Source organism: Lithobates pipiens, unplaced genomic scaffold (genome assembly GCF_037356315.1).
Source record: "Lithobates pipiens isolate NorthernLeopardFrog02 unplaced genomic scaffold, aLitPip1_a1.2 Scaffold_23, whole genome shotgun sequence".
NCBI lineage: Eukaryota > Metazoa > Chordata > Amphibia > Anura > Ranidae > Lithobates > Lithobates pipiens.
The window spans coordinates 232,259,580-232,280,554 of record NW_027507785.1 but is presented as its reverse complement, the minus strand read 5'-3'; the positions used below and the strand labels follow the sequence as shown (position 1 = coordinate 232,280,554).

At 43.8% G+C, this 20,975-nt stretch overlaps 1 protein-coding gene across 1 annotated transcript in view; it reads left to right on the top strand.

Annotated features, from left to right (window-relative positions):
• The window catches only part of BRDT (bromodomain testis associated), a 273,701-nt gene that overhangs the window by 134,670 nt on the left and 118,056 nt on the right, over positions 1-20,975 (top strand). The window contains exons 8-12 of the mRNA XM_077452924.1: positions 832-1,002; positions 9,618-9,805; positions 11,954-12,237; positions 12,784-12,900; positions 14,648-14,779. Coding sequence (XP_077309050.1) covers positions 832-1,002; positions 9,618-9,805; positions 11,954-12,237; positions 12,784-12,900; positions 14,648-14,779 — 892 coding nt within the window. The remainder of the gene's footprint in view (positions 1-831; positions 1,003-9,617; positions 9,806-11,953; positions 12,238-12,783; positions 12,901-14,647; positions 14,780-20,975) is intronic.

The window sequence follows — 20,975 nt, the reverse complement described above, 5'->3', positions numbered from 1 at the left end:
CATAGGACAGTTGAACTCTTTCGCACCAACTTCCTCCTGGCCCTCTCCTGTCGGCTTCCTCCCATGGCAACTTGATCCCTGGACACGGATCTATCAATAGCGCCCCCCCCAGCTAAGCCTAGCTGGGACCTTGGTATCTTCCTCAAAGCTTTCTCAAATATCCTGTGCCTGGGGGAAGAGCCCCTGCAAAGGGATCTCATCCTGCAGGAATGGAACCAGACCACTGCTTCAGGCCTTAGACTGGGATTGGCTGGAGTCCCATAAATATTCAAGCAGTCTGCCCTGCTACTTCTTCCACCATACTTCTAGAACCCTCTAGAAGATGGGAAAGCAACAGAAGCAGCCTGGGAAACACTGAGCAGACCTAAGCAATCAAACCTCTGCGCCACTGATGGAGGTAGGTAAATATAGTTTAACAACCTGTTCCAAACTAGGAAGGTGCTACATTTTATTACAGGAAACATTTGACACTTTTGTTGCAAACAAGGCGTGGTTTGGTCAGGAAACAGCCAGTCATGTCAAGTCAATTTATCAATTGCACTGCAGTGTAATAAGCTTGAAAATTGGGGGCCGTCTACCCCACCACCTATAGTGGTAACAAAGGGTTTTTTTGGGGGGGGGAGGGGGTTAAGTTGGTCCCTTTTTTCCTAAATAAAGAAGGAACAGATGGTATTAATAGTGCTAGAGGTATCATGGATCATGAAATGTATTTTGCAATGAATGGATGAGTTTAATAGAACCTCAGTTCAGGGAGAACAGTAAAGGACTTTCTTAGTTCACCTGAAATGTTCTTTAACATTTTAATGCTCAGTTGTGTATTTTTTATTTTAGGATGTTTTTGAGACCTTATTTGCAAAAATCCCTGATGAACCCGTAGATGTTACAACTCAAAATCCATACAAGACATCTTCCAGTGAAAGCAGCAGTTCAAGTTCCTCCTCCTCTTCTTCTTCTGATTCTGAAGCTGAGAGGTCAAAACAGTTCGCTCTTTTGCAAGAGCAGGTGTGTGTGTGTGTGTGTGTGTGTGTGTGTGTGTGTGTGTGTGTGTGTGTGTGTGTGTTTTCCTTTAAACTGAACATGTAAAATTTAGACAACAAAACTAGTGGCAGTACTTGCTTAAACCTGCACTGGAATTTGGGCTGACACTTAATCTAAATCATGTCAATGCAGGATTAGTGGGGGGTCAGTGGTTCCGCATTGTACATGCGAATATCAATGAGTGGCTTGCTGCCCTGTGAACATTGTTTAGAGACTAGCAAAAAAAAAGTCACATCTGGAGACTAGTTGCATACCTCCCAACTTTTTGACATGGGAATGAGGGACACCTATTAGTAAAAGTATATAGGCATGGCACACACCCCCTGACAAGCCCCCTTAAAGGTGATTTAAAAACAAATATATTAAACCTACAAGTGTTTTTCTACCACTACTATTTATTTATACTGTATTTTGACGTTTACAAATGCAGCAATTTAGAAATTGGATGAAAGGTTTAGCACTGTGATAAAAATGTGCATTTTACATACAACTATATAGATCAGGCCACAATGAGGGACAAATGAGGACAGAGGGACTTTGTTTCAAATCAGGGACAGTTGGAACCTATGCTAGTTGTCACAACTGGAACTGACAATTGAAGACTTTTGGGCCGCTGATTAAGAAAAGTAATACTGTTGAAGCATCCTATTAATCGGCTAAGGAGGCACAAAAATATATTTCTCTTATATTCGACTGACACAGCTTCTTCTCTTTAGACCATTGGGTTATGCCACCTTCAGGAGAAGACTAGGCATTGCATGTTAACATGTGATAATAAAACTAGAGCTTTCTAGTTCCGCCCAAGGGGTGGTCCCTTAGGTAACAACCCCTCAGCATGCTACTGCAGCCTCAGTTTTATTTTGCCTAGTGAAGAAGTACCTAGGAACCCCGAGGACCCATCGGCCTTTTTTTTTTTTTTTTTCCTGCAGAAGCTTGGCTTTTTGCGCAAGATGATGGATCCTGTGATCTGCTATCAACGGCCGGCTGGGCGACAGGATGGATACCCTAATCCTTGTAGTCTCCTCAGCCTGGCCATCGAGCGTGTGCAGACCAGAGCTCTGCGCTGGGTTGGTCACGATGAAACCTCAGCTCCAGAGGTGGTCGGTGAGCTTTTATGCTCCGGGGCGCACCTAAGACTGGGCTACTGATGGCTGCGTCAGTGTGCCGAGGCCAGCAGCCACCCTGTACTGATCGGAGAGTGGGCCTGTAATGGGATGTCTCCCAGCTCTTCAGGACTGGTAAGTACAGCTCTCCCTGCCTCGGTGGGGCTGAGCAGCTGGGCATTCCCTGGGAGGTCGATTCGGGGGTCCCTCACCTCCCTCTCTCCCCCCCGGGGGATGCTGCATGTGGCTGCTGAGCGGTGTGTGTGTGTGTGTCTGTACAGGGGCTCTCTGGGGGGGCTATCACCTGTGGGGGGGCTGCGCTGGCTGGCTGTGTCCTCAGGCACTACTTGCTGGATATCGCAGAACCCTTCAGGGTGGTGAGTCCTGTGGGAAAGAGCCCCTCAGCCAGCAGCAGTAAGGAGTGTGGGACTGTCACTGTCCTAAGTCCCCTTCGGGTGGCAGAGAGGTTAGGGTCAGCATGGCTTCAGAAACTGGTGTTTCTTCCCCCGAAGTCCAGGCAATTGCAATGGCTCACCTGCGGAATGCACAGTGCCCCTGGATGCCTTGTCAGCGGTCCTCAATTAGTTTGTTGCCAAGATGGAGGCGGTGTGTGGGCGCAAGGTGCTAAAAAGTGGCCCCTGACCCCCCCCCCCCCCCCGTCCTCTGGGGAGAGCTCTGACGCAGATTCGGACCCTGCTGAGGCTGGTGACCCCTGCTCTGTCGTTTTCAGATGACGCTTTCCAGGACCGTTCGAACAGGGAGGATGAGTCCCCGTCCGGGTCTGTGCTCGACAAAGCACTTATTGGAGCACTTATCACAGCTGTGCGTGATACCCTGAAGATTCAGGAGCCAGCAGATCCCTCTGCTGATGTAGCGGTCCCTTTTGGGTCACGTAAGCCAGTCATTCACCTAAGGTGTTCCGTATCTGACTTATTTTGACAAGTTCATTTACAAGGAATGGGGTCGACCAAAACCAACCTTTTTGGTCCCCAAATACATGGCAGTGTGTTGCCCCTTTGAGGAGAGCCTTCTCAAAAAGTGGTCGGCTCCGGTCATGGACCCCCCAGCATCCAGGTTAAATAAAGTAACCACGATCCCGGTAGACGGGACTCCTGTGTTTAGGGATCCCACAGACAGGAAGGCTGAGGCAGTGGCTCGTTCCTAGTTTACGGTTGTGGGGTCAACCATGCGACCAGTACTGGCATCTGCACTTGTGTCGCAGACACTGAGTGGGCAAAACTGTTGCACCGCGAATTGGGAGAACAGCAGGCTTCTCCTGTCTGCATGGAACTAGCAGACCAACTAGTGCATGGCCTTAAGTACGTTTGATGCAGCCCTGGATACCCTCCCCCTTTTATCCAGGGCTTCAGTGTCAGCAGTGAGGCTGAGGCACCTGATTTTGCTTGAAATGCTGGTCTGTTGACCAGGCATCCAAAAAAGCCCTGATGGATCTTCCCTTCCTTGGCAACCGGCTCTTTGGAACCTCTTTGGATGACATTATTAAGAAGGCCACAGGTGGTAAGAGTACTCTACTCCCACAGGCCAGGAAGGCTAAGGAGCCATGCTGTAGGCAAGGGCCCTCTTTTTACGCTCACAACCGGCTTTTTCATCCACCCGGAGTTTTGGCTAAACAACCCGAGCCCGACAGGACGACCATGGAAGGGCAGAAACGTCCCTAGAACCACAAGCCTGTCAACAAAAGTGCTACCGCGTGAAGGTTTGCCCCCACCCATGACTCGGGTGGGGGGGTGGTCGCCTTCGGGAGTTTGCAGCCTGGTGGTCCTCTCGACTGTCCGACCAATTGATTTGCGATCTGATTTCCTCTCTTGGCCGCAAAACAGATTCTTCCCCTCCAACATACCCATTCTCCAGGCTCACCGGGAGGCACTCTTGGGGGGCAGTAGGGGACCTGCTGAATCGCAGGGTGATTGTACCTGTTCCGGAATGTTTCCAGGGGTTCTACTTAAACCTGTTTGGACGTACCCCTTTCCTTTTTGGGAACTACAATCTTGGATCTAAAAGCCCTCAATCACTTTGTGAAAGTGCAGAGGTTCAGAATGGAATCAGTTCGCTTAGTAGTCGCTGCACTCCATCAAGGGGACTCCCTGGCGTCCTTAGACATCCAGAATGCATACCTGCACATACCCATATGCCTCCGGCATCAAATGTTTCTGCGCTTGCAGTCGGGGAAGCCCACTACCAGTTTGTGGCTCTCCCTTTTGGTTTGGTATTGGCTCCTGTGTAGGCGTTGCTACGGCAAAGCGGGATCGCGATCGTGGGTTACTTAGACAATCTCCTCCTGAGGTGGAAGAAGCTCTCAGAGTTAGAAGAGGATGTTGCGATCACCATGCAGACCCTGCAAGAATTTGGGGGGCTGTTGAACATAAAGTCGGTGATAGTACTGACTCAGCATTTGGAGTACCTAGGCTTGCTACTGGACTCCAGGGAAGCGAGAGTTTCTCCCTTCAGACAAGTTGCAGACTCTCAGAGCCGCGACAAAACTGCTGATGAACCGCACGTGGTCGTCGCTGTGCTTCTGCAAGTGAGTCCTGGGCCTACTACTCCATATGGTACTACTCCTTCGAGGTAGTACCATATGCCCAGTTCCACAGCAGAGACCTGCAGAAGGAGATCTTGACAAAGTGGGACAGATCCAGGTGAGCCAGTTAGTCAGGGGTTCCCTGATCTGGTGGCTGAGATCCCCGGTGATCGCAACGGACACCAGCCAATTCGGCTGGGGTGGAGTGATGGGAGTTCAGTCGACTCGGGGCCTCTGATCGGCAACTTGGATTCCTCTGTCGACCAATCTGCTCTAACTGAGCAATCGGGCTATGCCTCTCCACATGGTCAATGAGATTGCAAGGACGTCCGATCAGGATCCAGTCATACAACGCCACTGCTGTGGCATACTTCATATAATAAAAAAAGTGCTAATGCGCTTCACCTCACTAATAAAAAAGTGTCAGCAAAAAAATGTAAAAACTGTGTAAAGTAAATATATGTACACGTGTATATAAAAATCAAGTAAATGGGTGGAAGCAGCCAAGCAAAAAATAGTGATCTCAGCACTACAAGTAATACAAATATTAAAATAAAAAATGCGGCGCTGCCAGCAAACTAAACTAAAAAATTCCCAAAACACTCTAAACTAATAAATAGGTGAAAAGTGAATACACCTCACAAAGTGATCCAATGTGCAATATAGGGCAATACACTATAGTATCTGAAAATTGTGCATAGATATACAATCGTGCAAAAATAAATATATAGCACAATCAAGAAATGATAAAAAAGTGGCTAGAATAGAATGTGCAAACAAATGCAGTAAACAATAAATCGTGTCCCTTAATACAAGTCCATATGATTGCTTCGTGAACATATATCAAAGTCCATGCATAAAAATGTGACTTCCAAACAAGTGATAATCCAGCGACAAACTTCAGTGCCAAACAGGTGCACCACCAGTTTCCCCCAGCCTCTCACCTCAAATGCTTAATAAGCAGACTCTGTATGAAAGCAAAAAAGCTACTCCATCTTCATCCGTCCAGCAGATAGTATACAACTGTACATTTCTTTCTCAAGTTCTTCACATATCTCCCAGTACAGTGTGCGGTACATAAAGTGTGGAATAAAAGGACAGGGGGGCTCTCATGTGTAGTATTTAAAGCAAGTAATTTAATAAGGTAAATGGACACTTACATCTAAGCAAAAAACAGCAAATAGCGTCGTACGATCCGAACTTCCGGTCTCGGCCGCGACCGGAAGTAATAATTGATGGTAGTGAAAATGGGGGAAGACTATATATGGGTTCATTTTAAGATTTATTCTTATTAATTTTAATTCTATATTTTTTATGTCATTTTTATCATATTTTTTGCATCACATATTAAAAGGAGATCTATTTTATTGTCTAGCACTATTATAAAGATGTATAGACAATTTTTATATGTTTATATTTTTGAATGGCTAATTTCATTAGAGGAAGAGATTCGGGATTTTACCACTAGATGTCGCTCTATATCTATTAATATATACTAGTATTCATGTTTGAAAGTTATTGGTTATCCCTGTATTATAATAACTTTCTATATGCTTTATATATATTTTATGAAGATTGTTATTACCATTATTAAACGTTATTGTTGCTCGTATTTGTTATGTGTATGTGGCGGCGCCGCCGTGGTTACCATGGCGACGGCGCTGACCACATATAAGCTCCGTAGAACACCACAACTCCCATAACCCTTTGAAAAAGTCACGAGGGTGTGACGCAACGCGTCAGGGAAGGAGCTGTGGTGTTACACTCATTACTTCCGGTCGCGGCCGAGACCGGAAGTTCGGATCGTACGACGCTATTTGCTGTTTTTTGCTTAGATGTAAGTGTCCATTTACCTTATTAAATTACTTGCTTTAAATACTACACATGAGAGCCCCCCTGTCCTTTTATTCCACACTTTATGTACCGCACACTGTACTGGGAGATATGTGAAGAACTTGAGAAAGAAATGTACAGTTGTATACTATCTGCTGGACGGATGAAGATGGAGTAGCTTTTTTGCTTTCATACAGAGTCTGCTTATTAAGCATTTGAGGTGAGAGGCTGGGGGAAACTGGTGGTGCACCTGTTTGGCACTGAAGTTTGTCGCTGGATTATCACTTGTTTGGAAGTCACGTTTTTATGCATGGACTTTGATATATGTTCACGAAGCAATCATATGGACTTGTATTAAGGGACACGATTTATTGTTTACTGCATTTGTTTGCACATTCTATTCTAGCCACTTTTTTATCATTTCTTGATTGTGCTATATATTTATTTTTGCACGATTGTATATCTATGCACAATTTTCAGATACTATAGTGTATTGCCCTATATTGCACATTGGATCACTTTGTGAGGTGTATTCACTTTTTTCACCTATTTATTCGTTTAGAGTGTTTTGGGAATTTTTTAGTTTAGTTTGCTGGCAGCGCCGCATTTTTTATTTTAATATTTGTGGCATACTTCAATCACCAAGGAGGAACAAGAAGCTCGGCCACCGCACGGGTGGTCGCTCACATACTTCGGTGGGCAGTGCGACATGTACCGGCCCTGTCGGCCATTTACATCCTGGGTGTGGAGAACTGGCAGGGGGACTATCTAAGTTGTCGGATGCTGAACCCAGGAGAATAAGCGTTGCATCCGGAGGTGTTCAGGCTACTGTGCCTGGGGTGGGGCACACCAGACGTGGATCTTCTGGCCTCCCATCTTAATCGGTAGGTGCCGAGATTCATGTCCAGGACGAGATCTGTGGGCAGATGCATCTGATGCGCTGGTGGCTCTGTGGGATCAGAACTAGCTGATCTACGCCTTTCCTCCACTGAAACTGTTACCATGTCTGCTTTGCAGAGTGGAAGCCGAGGGGATCCCAGTAATACTGGTTGCCCCAGATTGGCTTCAGCGTCCTTTGTATGCAGACCTAGTGTGCCTGGTGTAGACGCTCCCTGGTGACTGCTGCTGCGAGAGGACCTTCTGTCTCAAGCTCAGATTCTCCATTCTGCTTTACCATCGCTGGCTTTAACGGCATGGCTATTGAGAGCCAGGTCTTGAGGAACGGGGTCTATCGGACTCTGTGATCCCAACTACGTTGAGAGCATGGAAATCATCTTCTCGGAAGATATAGCTTCGTACCTGGAAGGCCTGAATCTCCATGTGTGAGGAGAAAGGATGGCATCCGCGCTCCTTTTTTCTATATACATAATCCTGCTGTTTCTTCAGCAAGGGGTGGACCAGAAATTGGCGTTAAGCACCATTTAAAGGACAAATATCAGCTTTGGCTGTCCTTTTTCAGTGACCCCTGGCGCCTCACTCTATAGTGAGTACTTTTGCTCAAGTGGTGCGACATGTAGTCCTTCCAGTGCGTCCACCGTTACCCCCGTGGGATCTGAACCTGGTATTGGCGCTTCAGAAACCGCCATTTGAAAATATCAGTTTCCCCTGTTGACTCTTTCCCAGAAAGTGGTCTTTCTAGTGGCCATCACATCGGCCGGGAGGGTTTCGGAACTGGCGGCCCTGTCCTGCAAGTCGCCCTATCTGGTTATCCACAAGGATAAGGTGGCGTTGCGTCCACAACCTTCTTCTTTTCTGCCGAAGGTAGTCTCGGCATTTCACATCAATGAGGACATTGTGTTACCATCTCTGTGTCCTAAGCCGACACATCCTAAGGAGGTGGTCCTTCGTGCTCTGGACATAGTTCGGGCTCTGAAGGTGTAGTTGTCTGCCACGGTTCCCTTACGGAAGTCAGACTGTTTGTTTCGGTGGCTGGTCCAAAGAAAGGCATGGCGGTCTTGTCGGCCACCATTTCCAGGTGGATCAGATAGACTGTAGTACAAGCCTATGCCTTGAAGGGGCAGGTGCCCCCCTTTCCAGTCATCGTCCACTCCACGAGGGCAATCGGAACGTCTTGGGCCTTCTGACTTCAAGCGTCTGTCGCTCAAGTGTGTAAGCGCCGACCTGGTCGTCTGTCCACACGTTTACAAAGTTCTACAAGGTAGATGTCAGTGCACCGGGTGATGTTTTGGACGTAAAGTTTTGCAGGCGGTTGTATAGTTGCAATTGCATGTGCAGTCTAATTCCTTTTTTTCCGTTTTTTTTTTTTTTGTAAAAACGCAGTACCTTTTTAAGTTAATGCACTGTTGCACTTGTTACCACAATTTTTGGTACGGTTTGAGGGTAGTGCTTCTCTGTTGAGGAGCATCCTGTTTTTTTTGTGGTGGTTTTTCCACACCCTGTCTTTTTTTTTTTTTTTGTGGGTAAAGTTTGTACTAGCTCCCACATGCCATGGTGGGTGAAGTTTTTTTGTGCTGTTTTCCCACCCCTCATTTTGGCACTGCTTGGGGATGTCCCAATGGTCTAAAAAGAAGCTGTGTCAGTCGGTGAATATAAGAGAAAACAGGATTTTTTTTGTACTTACCGTAAAATCCTTTTCTCTGTAATTCACTGACTGACACAGCACCCGCCCCTCATATTTTTCTTTACGTTATACTGCTTGTTGACGTACTTGGGTGAAACTAGAAGGTGCTAGTTTTATTATCAAATGTTAATATGTAATGCCTAGTCTTCTCCTGAAGGTGGCATAAAGAGAAGAAGCTGTGTCAGTCGGTGAACTACAGAGAAAAGGATTTTACGGTGAGTACAAAAAATCCTATTTTTTTTTAATGCAGCCCAAAGTTAGGCTTTCGTACCATCATACCCAGGGTTCAATGACATTGGACATAATTTAACACTGGGGCTGATCTCAGGGGAAGAGCAGCCAAAGCTAAGTGCATTATTATGCTTTTTATTTTTTTTTAAAGCACAGATTGAATGGAAAAAATAATGATGGACTTTGAACTTTAAATTAGCTCTTACTCTCATACTCTTTAGTTGGTTATTGTAATGAATCATGTATGCGTCTTCATCGTTATACCAACAAACACGCTTTGCTTTTCAATTAGCTGAAAATGGTACAAGAGCAACTTAAGACTTTAACCAAAGGAGCTGTTCCCATTCCCAAGAAGAGTGTAAAAAAACAGAAGAGAGAGAAAAAAAATAAAGGCAAGAAAAAACGAAAGATAACGAAGAAAGACAGCCAAAAAGCAAAAAAGAAAAGGAAACGCAAGGAAGTAAAGAAGAAATCTGTGAAGTAAGGCATGGTGTTTACTTCAGCCCAGCATGTGACTTGAGAACTCATCTTATAAATATTATCTGCTTTTACATGTGTTTCTTTGAAATGTACACATGATGGAAATAAGAATCGTTTTTTAGTTGATTACTGGATAGTTCAAACACTGATATTAATGTGGTTCTAAAGCTAAAAAATGTTTTACTTTAAAGTGGTTCTAAAGCCTCAAATCTTTTTATCTTAAAGGAGTTTTAAAGGCAGAAGGTTTTTTTTTTATCTTAATGCATTAGTATAAAAACCCTTTTGCATGTAGCAGCCTCCCCAGCACCCCCTAATTCCTTACCTGAGCCCCATCTCTCTCCAGCAATGTCCACGTATGTCTAAGCCATCTGGGTCACTCCTCCTCCTGATTGGCTGAGCCACAGCAGCGATGCCATTGGCTCCCGTGGCTGTAGATCAAAGCCAGTCAGGGAAGAGAGAGTGCAGGGACTCCGTGTCTGGACACATGGAGCTGTGACTTGGCTTGGGTGCCCCCATAGGAAGCTGCTGACTGTGGGGGCACTCGATGGGAAGGAGGGGCTAGGAGCAGAAAAGACAGACCCGAGAAGAGGAGGATCCAGGCTGCTCTGTGCAAAACCAACTGCACAGAGGAGGTAAGTAGAACATGTGCTTTTTTTTTTAAAGGCCTTTACAATCACTTTAATGCATTGAGGTGAAATACCTTCTCTGCTGTAGAATTTCCCCCCCCCCCCCCCCAGCTCCCCCTTATTCTCAACTGAGCCCAATCCAGTCCTCACGCTGTCTCCCTCCTCATTGGGCAGATTGATGGCAGTCATTGGCTCCCACTTCTCAGTTAACTCCAGTGATGACGGAGCAGGGCCAAGTCCTGCTGTCTGTCAATGAACGCAGCAGCGTGGCTCAGAAGCGAGCATGCACGAATGCCCCCACGGGACGCAGCTTCCCATGGGGGGGCACTGGACAGAGGAGGAGCCAGGAGCGCAAGCGAGAGACCTGAGAGAAAGATCGGGGCCACTCTGTGCAATTCCATTGCATATATTAGGTAAGTACAGAGATGTTTCTTCGTTTTTTTTTTTTTTTGTTTTTTTTTATCACATTAATGCATTCCGTACATTAGGGGTGTTCTCTCCCCCCCCCCCCCCCCCCCACCTTTTCTTTTATAAACCTTCTGTGAATGCTAGGTGCTTGGTCCCATTAGGTTGCAAGTCACTGACCCAAATAGAACATCTGAAGTCAGAATACCGGACTTGTTTTCTTATTATTTTGGGTCAATTTGGAAGTCTTCATTTCAGCATTACAGACAGACAACAATGTGTTCAAACAGAAGGTATAGGCAAATTACTTGATACACAGTTGAAATACAAATACTGTGAACTATTATCTGACCGTGCATTTGTAACACTGTTCTTCTGGTTTTGCGATTCAGATACCCCTACCAGGCACAAAGCAGGTGCAGGTGGGCTGTTTTCACTGCAATCATGGCAATACAATTTTTTTAAGACTATTCTTCAATAGTAAAGGGACAGCAGCTTACTAATAAGGGCACCTCATTGCTCTCTCCTCCAATCGGCTTTATTTTATTAATTGTAATACCACTTTGCAATGCAGTAAAGCTTTACTGGCTTACAGTGCTGTCTTCCCCCAATGTGGATATTGATGTACAGATGTTTATAGCAGGGTAAATCCCTACTGCCCAGCCCCTGGTGAAACTTTGTGAGGCTTGCAGCTGCTGCCAGTGGACAGGTCTAAACGCTGTACCGGTACTAATCTTTTTATGGCAGAATGTTCCATGGAGAAAATTCTCAAGATGCAAGAAGTCTGTGTTCTGGACATTTGTCCCTGGGTGCATACTGTCCTAAATGTTAGTACAATTAAGTCTATTAAGCTCTTAAGAGTTTTGATAGGCTGCTGGCAGCAGAGTGCTAGGCTAAATCCTGAAGCCTCCTGTATCAGGGCTAAATGCCAGTGGGCATGGTGCCTAATAGATGCAGATTAATGTACTATTTCAAAATACATTTCTTAATCCATAATGAATTATAGATCTTTTACATCTTCGATTGAATTGTAATACATTTGAGTGTATTACAGCTTGCTTTCAGTGGAGAATTAATTTTAGAAGTTTTAACTTGTGATAATTCTTTTATGTTAAAGTGATTCCAAGAACAAGAAAAGGAAGTTGGCTGTTTCAGAAGATGAAGATAATGCTAAACCTATGAGTTATGATGAAAAGAGACAGTTGAGCTTGGACATCAATAAATTGCCAGGGGAAAAACTGTCTCGTATTGTGCACATTATCCAGTCTAGGGAGCCTTCCCTGAAAGAATCCAATCCTCATGAAATTGAAATAGATTTTGAAACCTTGAAACCATCTACCTTAAGAAGCTTGGAAAAATATGTTGCGATTATCCTGAGGAAGAAACCAAAAAAATCAAATGGTATGTAACTGCTGCCGGAATAAAGCTGTCAAACTTTAACCTGTGTGGTGAGGTGTAGAAATTGAAAAGCAATGTTCTAAATAAACTGCATTTTTTTTTTTATCTGAAATGTGCACTTCAAAGCATTCCCCTTCCTCTATTTTTTTTTTTTTTTGAGTGAAGTGAATTGGTAGCACAATTCTTGAGTATTTTGTTAACTGCCAATCAAACTCCATTATCGGATTCAAAAACGGATTTTCCAGTAATTGGCATGCAAATAACCCTAGATGTCATACAACTGTGAACCCCTATAACAATGGAGAAGTGTGTACAATGGATTATGTGGCTCCTACATAAGTAAGTTGGCTTGCGCTATATTGCTACAGTCGCTTTGAATGTCGTATATCTACAAAACCTGGATGCAAATAATAAACAGACAATGTGGCCTTTTCCCAGCTTTGAACCATATACTGTTACATTAGGCAGGTGTGGTCATTCTGGTTTCAAATTGTACGATGACTTGCAGTGTTTTGCTTATTTAACAGTAAAAATACATTTTATTTTTAGCTGAAAAACCCTTAAAATCAAAAGATGAGCTAAATAAGGAAAAGAAACAGAAACTTGAGAAGAGACTTCAAGATGTTAGTGGACAACTAAACTTTGCCAAGAAGGCTAAAATCTCAGGTCTGTGACTGAAGATAGTTTATTTTTCATATGTCTTTTATACACCGATGTGCATACAGTTTTTTATTTTTTTTTATTTTTTTTTAAATGGATAACTCCTTTCTACCAAAAATGTTTGTAGTGTCCTACCTTGGTAGATTGCACATGGGTTTTAATCATGTAGTCAGCATTACAACTTCTCTTGATGTCAGAATTGTATTAGGTGGCATCATGGGCGTCCGCAGAAGTTTTTTCAGGGGGGGGGCATAATTTTAGGGTCACCCATGCGCCACCCCTTTTTGACAATGTCATTATCACATTATCATGGTCAGACTGCAGACGTAGTACAATCCCTAGGATAAGTAATGGATAATGGCCAACAGGCCCTCTTACCAGACCCAGCGAAACTTACAGCAGTGATCCGGCTGGACGATCGCTCACTCTGGGTTCCCCGGGGGCAACTCTGGTCAGTAGTGTAGCATATCTGTACCCTGGTAGTGGCTCAGTCTTTCTCTCTCTGGTGGTGCTGGGCAGCGTGGCTCTCTCTGGTGGTGCTGGGCAGCGTGGCTCTCTCTGGTGGTGCTGGGCAGCGTGGCTCTCTCTGGTGGTGCTGGGCAGCGTGGCTCTCTCTGGTGGTGCGGGGCAGTGTAGCTCTCTCTGGTGGTGCGGGGCAGTTTAGCTCTCTCTGGTGGCGCTGGGCAGCGTGGCTCTCTCTCTGGTTTCTGCCCAGCACACTCCTCGTTCTTTTTCCTGTAGCGCTCTCTCCCTCAGCTTTTTTCCAGGCTGCAGTCTCTCAATCTCTCTCTTGATCAAGCTGTAGCCCCCTCTCTGTGGAAAATGGGGCCGCCAATCTTTGGGACTACATGTCCCATGATGCTCTCCAGTCCTAGCCTCCTTTGATTGACTCTCAGTTATGGCCAATGGCAAAGGAACCAAGCGGGCAGGAAGCTGGGGGAGGAACCTGGTGAGGGCCATCGTCTCTTCTCCCTGACGGGAGAAGGGGGGTGACCGGGGGAAACCTTGATAGCTTGCCTTTCTCACAGCACCACGAGTTCTCTACTGGACTGAGCAGGAAAAAGAGCACGCAGTCACACTACACTGATAGAGAACCTTGATGGTGTCACCCCACTGGCGGGTTGCACACGGGTGTAGGCTGCCCACACACTGATAGTGATGGAACTGTGTTGAATTTAAGATCTGATCCCTGATTCCGGGGGGGGGCACTTGACCCCCCTTGCCCCTACCTGCGGACGCCCATGGGTGGAATGGGGCCTTAGGTAAGGTAATTGATCCCCAATGACCTACAATTGACACTGAGCAGGTTTGTAATGGGAACATAGAACCTGCCCAACTAGCCTTGTCTGTACTGACATGACCCACCTCCTCAGACAAAAGCAGCCTGCGTGTGGATCCCACCTTGTAAAGTGACAGGCAGGTGCACAGCTTTGACCAGTTGCACAATCCCCCTGATTTCCTGAAGGAGCATAAAAACTGTTACTATGTCCCATGGACATTCTAGCTACCTTGGTAAATGACCCAGCTCTACTTAATCTCCTGCAGTTCATCCATACAGACCTATTCAGGCAGATTAACGCATCTGCTCCTTTTATTTCTGCTTGAAAATTACTGATTTGTGCACCAATTTGCTGGTGTCCGAACATTTCTTATTGCATGCAGTGAATATTAAAGATTCAGCACCATTTTTTTTTTTTTTCAATTGTTTTAGAGCACCATGCACTAACATTCTGATTTGTGTCTGGTCACACAGGTGAAGCCACGGCTGTGCCGCAGGTGATTGGAGGACCAAGCCGATTAAGTGAAAGCAGCAGCAGCAGCTCTTCATCCACATCGGATAGCAGCAGCGATTCCAGCTCTTCAGATAGCAGTGACTCAGATGCAGGTTAGCTGACAACCTGGCATTATCTAGGTGGCAGCACTTTGATTTGTCCTAGGCACTTGCAGTATATATATATATATATACTAACTTAATGCAATTGGTGGCTTTTTTATTTTATTTTTTTTCACTTCTTGAGTTAAGTTGCATAAATACAATTTTGTGACACATGCTTCCACTCAAAAATTGAGGGTTTGGATTTGGGTAGATTGTTAATATAGAATAAAATTAATTTAATTACCCATGTTTAGTTCAGAGATGTTCTATATCTTTTATATACAGTATAGCAGCAATATAAATTGTTTATTTTGATACTTTCCTAAAGTGTGAAGGCAAGGTGCTTTTATGGCCACATTTGACAATTTAAACACGGTTTAGTTCCATTCACTGGTGTTTTTCTGCACAGCTCAGTTGTCCTTTTCATAAATGCTATGGTGTTGATTTACTAAAAGTGGAGAGTGCAAAATCTGGTGCAGCTGTGCATGGTAGCCAATCGGCTTCTAAAATCAGCTTCTTCATTTAGGCTTTGACCAAACAACCTTTTATGCAGAGCTGCACCATATATAGCATTCTCCCCTTTTAGTAAATTAATGTCTATATGTTCAATGTAACCCTTTGCCCAGTGCTTGCCATAATCCAGAATAGCACAGTGTCTGGCCCTCTTTAATAAGATGCTGTGGTACATTTATGTAAAGCAAACTGTCGTCAGCTGATCACAAAAATGCAGGGTTAAGGCCTCATTCCCAGCATGATGCAGAACGTCAGTTTTTCTGCACATGTTCTGCAAGAGCACAAAAGAACATTGGTTCTCTATGTGCCCTGTTTACACCACAATGTGCATTTTTTTTTCTATACAGGAATCTGCAACATGTATGCAGTTTTTTGCACGGGAAAAAAAACTGATGTGACATCAACATTGTGTGAAAAAGGCACATAACTGACACGCATGAAAACTGATGTCAATGTGCATGTAAACTGATGTCTCTGCACGTGAAATCTGTTTGGTTATCTCATCACTTTTTTTAATGTGGATAATGGTGTGAGCGAGCCCTAAAAGCTGAGATTTTACTAAATGCAGATTGAAACTTGTAAAATAGTTGATTATGAAGGATCTGTTGCATTGGACCATTTGGGTCTGTATTCAAAATCTTTTAATGTTCACTGCTGTCTCAGAAGATTGTATTTATGGTAGGCCATGGGCACAGTGCACACATTTCTCCATATATTTCCCCATAAAGATCATTCTTCTCTATGACAAATGCAGATTACTTTTTCCAGTAGTGCTTGAAGTAGTGTTCGGGGTGCTTTCAATGGTTAGCAAAATCAAAGGGCTTTTGGTTATCAAAGTGTCTGAAGGAGAAACTGATGCCCATAGCAACAGCATGATTTTATTTTTATTTTTTATTTTTTCCAAAGTGCAGTATGTGAGGGAAAGGGAGGATCTGGTTGCTATGGGAAACTAAATTGCTATTACTTTATTCAGCAAGGTGAGAAGTGATTTAAATGATGAAATTTCTAACAACTTGTAGGAACTTCATCCAGAAGTTTAATATTTTTAGGAGCAAAAATAGTGTGATTATTACGCTAAAATAGAGAATATGCATGTGGTAAATTCAGCAGATCAATTCAATAAAATATTTATTGTACAGGGAAAAAATTGTAATCAATACATTAGCAAATATCGAACAGATGTGAAACTAGGTGTTATACTTTAGCATCAATTCACAAAAGACTATCTGTGGCATCAGCGAGCTTAGTAACTGCTTCTGGGTTGTTGTAGCAGATATTCTAGTTGCCTGCAAATATCTCCTACAGCTCCCCTAGGAGCCTTGAAATATATAACACTATATTAAAAATAATGACTTCAGCTTATCAAGCATAAATGTGATAAGTGGTCTCACTGATTGGTAGTAAGCATTAAACTGGGCAAACCCAAACTCTAATTAAATCTAAAGCTGGCAATACACGGTTCGAATTTTGGCTCCGGATTATCCTGTTTAAATTGAATCACTGAGCTGCCCTGTTGACACTTTCCCATCTGACATCCTTCAGTTGAAGGAGCTTTGTGAAAAATTTGGCCAAACTTTAGCAGCTTCCAACGGGATACAGCACCTGATCAAATAGCAGCGGGAATTGTCCATCAGCGTTGTATAGCATGGATAGAGCAATGTGTTTTTTTGTATAGCCTGTTTAATTACCTTCCAAAACAACCTTGGGCCCGTAAGACTAAAGCTAGCCATAAAAGTTAGCCATCTGGCAGCTGCAAAAAAACAAAACAAAAAAAACCTGTCAATGTAAAACATTGATCAAAATTCAGCTAGTCCTTGCTGGACCTGTCGCATTTCAATCAATGCTTGGCCAGTTTAAGGAAATATTTTTATAATTATTATGCATGCTAAAGATACACTATTGCCAAAAGTATTGGGACACTTGCCTTTAGATGCACATGAAATTGAATGGCATCCCAGTCTTGGTCTGTAGGGTTCACTATTGAGATGGCCCACCCTTTGCAGCTATAACGGCTTCAACTCTTCTGGGAAGGCTGTCCATAAGGTTCAGGAGTGTGTCTATGGGAATGTTTGACCATTCTTCCAGAAGAACATTTGTGAGGTCAGGCACTGATGTGGATAAGAAGGTCTGATTCGTAGTACCTGCTCTCATTAATCTCAAAGGAGTTCTATTGGGTTGAGGTCAGGACTTTGTGCAAGCCAGTCAATTTCCTCCACCCCAAACTCGCTCAGCCATGTCTTTTATGGACCTTGTTTTGTGCACTGGTCCAAATGATTTAATGGAGGGGGGGGCTATGGTGTTGGGGGGGGGGGGGTGATCAGGGGTTGGGCTTGGCCCCTTGGTTCCAGTAAAGGGAACTCTTAAGGCCTCAGCATACCAAGACATTTTGGACAATTCCATGCTCCCAACTTTGTGGGAACAGTTTGGTGATGGACCCTTCCTGTTCCAATATGACTATGCACAAACAAGGTCTATAAAGACATGGATGAGCGAGTTTGGGGTGCAGGAACTTGACTGGCCTATGCAGAGTCCTGACCTCAACTCGATAGAATGCCTTTTAAATCATAGTGGAGACTGCGAGCCATGCTTTTTTTTGTCCACATCAGCGCTTGACCTCACAAATGCGCTTCTGGAAGAATGGTCAAACATTCCCAAAGACCCACTCCTAAACCTTGTGGATAGCCTTCCCAGAAGAGTTGAAGCTGTTATAGCTGCAAAAGCTGCACCTACTCAGTATTGAACCTTACGGACTAAGACTGGGATGCCATTAAAGTGTGTGTAAAGATGGGTGTCCCAATACTTTTGGCGATATAGTGTATGTTTGGTCACCTTGATTTACCATCTAAAACATCCCAGAAGTGGTTTACGAAGCTTGAAATACTAGAGGTTTAAGGTACACCTGTCGCCAGTCAATTCAAATTGAGCACATAATAAAAACCTAATGGGAGGTTACTGCCAAAGAATATGAACAGCATATAACTTTTCTTTGGCACCTTTGAATGCATTTCTAATTTAGAGGATTAATCTGGGCACATTCAGTAATTTCAGGCAGTACTCATTGCAACTAAAGATTAGTGATTTCTGCAAAGACTCTTCAACACAGTTTGGGTGCTGATGGAATACAAACCAGGCCTTGCGGTGGTGATTGCATGCACTATGACCAATGCATACCTATCCAGCAACTGCACATGCTGTAAGATACAAACCCGTTACATATGTTCCAAAGTATTAACTGAAATGATATAACCTGTTAAACAGCTGTGTTATCCAGCTGACCATAAAAAAACTTTCTAGCATACAGTTTCTATATCAGTTTTGTTAATTAAGCTGCTGTTGGCTATATTCATTAAAAATGCACTGCAATGCATTTGTCACTGCATCCAAACTTAATAATAAAAAATCATCAAATGATTTGTGTCTTTATTTTATTCATGTTACTTTTTTTTTTTTAACAAGAAAATTCATGTGAAATTTTACAAATCTTTAATCAGGTTTATATTATATATAAAAAAGTGCCACAAATATATAGTCTTAACAAATATCCTTTTTCTTCACATAGAAGAGGACATAGACCAACCTTAAGCCTCGTACACATGATCAATTATTGGCCAGCAGTGCATCAAACTTTTGTTAAAAGGGCGTGTGCCTGGATCTTATCTTGCATACTAACAGCACACAATTGTTGGCCAACAAACGCGAACGTAGTGACTTACTATGTGGAATTTCAGCTCTTGAGCAACACCCTTTGGGCACCTTCTGCTAATGTCGTCGTATTTTGTGAGCATTGATTCAGAGAATGCGTGTTTGTACTTTGGACCGCTGTCTGCCGAAAATTTACTAGCCTGCCATCCAACATTTATTGGCTGAAAGTTGGACTACAATTGTCTTGAGGGGTGTACTAATGGTCGGATTTTAGGCCAACAGTCTGTCATCACACAATCCCCTGCCAACAATCTGATCGTGTGTACGGGGCTTTAGATAATCGGCGACTGGGCATATCGTCGCCTGCAGGCGTAGGACAATTGGGTGCATAAAAAAAAAAAATCAAGAACCTCGTCCAAGGGGCTGCCTTTGCTCCTCAAATATGACCAAACCCTTTGTCTAGTATCAAGGGGTTAAGGCATGGATTTTCCTTTCTTAAACCCTTTATTTTCTTCAAGTAATTGCCTAGCTGGGTGACAGGCTGCTGGTGCTTGGTTACTGCAGGCTTAAAGGGGCAATGTTTTCTTCACTCCTCTGCTGGCCATGTGGTCACAATCTGCTGAAATGGTGGACATTTGGGATTGTGAGTATACCAATCTAGTATACTTAATCCAGCACTTTTGTGCTTTAGGTTTATTAAAGGGGTGACATGTTGGGAGGCGCAGTCGGGCATTAGTGGATGGCCTACAGGACAGGGGCCTTCTATTTTTGTTCCAAATGTGGAACGATGATGCAAGGGGGTTTATGGGAGCCATTTTGCAATACCCGTAAGCCAATGCCTGTGTCATTAATCTCTCCTTCGGTTCTCCTCTCCAACCCTCAGGTAAACCAGGGCCATCCAAATCCCTGGATTTTCTGGTGGCGATTTTGGAGGTCTTGGTTCCTTGGATTGAATGCAAAAAATACACACCTATTCCATCTGTGCCTTCGAAGGATTAGAAAGGGAAGTCTTCTAAGGCAGCTCAGCATCCTCAGGGAGTGATGAACAACACGCCTCTAACCTCAAGAGGAGGAGTTAGTGTGAGTGCTAATTGTTGGTCAGGGATGCATATAACTGTGCCTGTTCAACAGTAGCTTTTAGGATACATAAGCTGAGGCGCTCTGCAAATGTTGTGGTGGGTTTTTTTTTTGTTTTTGTTTTTCTTATCCCTCCTTTTTTGTGAATTTTTTTTTTTTTTTTTTTTTTTAATCTAAAAGGAGTGGTTTTGCAACAGCACTTTTTGGCATGTTATCCACTTGATTACTAAACAGTAGTAGTCTCCCACATGTGATAGTAATTCCAGTTTACTGTGTAAACACAGCTACCGTTATTCAGGTGGTGGAAGTAATCTTTATAGCATCAGCTCTTGTATCAAAAGTTCTAAAGTGGGCAAAACATTTTCATAAGGGTTTAAATGAGGAATGAGTTTTTACTTGTTTAGGTGGGTTTTCGGTAACAGCTGGTACAGGGTTTAAACTTTTTGCAATATATCACTGGTTGCTTGGGATCTAGGCTGTCAGCCTTTTGCAGCGGTCATCCGTAGATGGTGTGGATATGCCATTCACATTGGCGATTAGCTGGATGAGATCATGAAGAACCTCACCTCCTCAGAGGCCAAGCATCCCTGACAGTCCTCCACTTTGATCTCAAAGTGGAGGAATGACCATTCTGCAGACTTTTGGCTTGCTAATTTGTTAGATAAATGGGCTAGCCAATATGTAGCCTTGGAACTTTTGGTAGCCTCCACAGATCTTTTTCATCTCCAAACCTGCTCCTGTCTCAGTGACTAACAGACTTGCATCTGGCAGTTGAGAGGTTCCTGGCACTGTAGTGTTGATACCTGTTCTCACTGCATCGGGGAAACTTCCTGGTATCCATGTTTATCAAGGATGTTTTTCTAGCATGTGCCCATTTTAGAATGGACATGGGCAGATCATGCACTTTGCTGTCATAGAGGAACACTATCCATTTACAACCTTGCCTTTTGGGTGTTCTTTAAGACATTGGCAG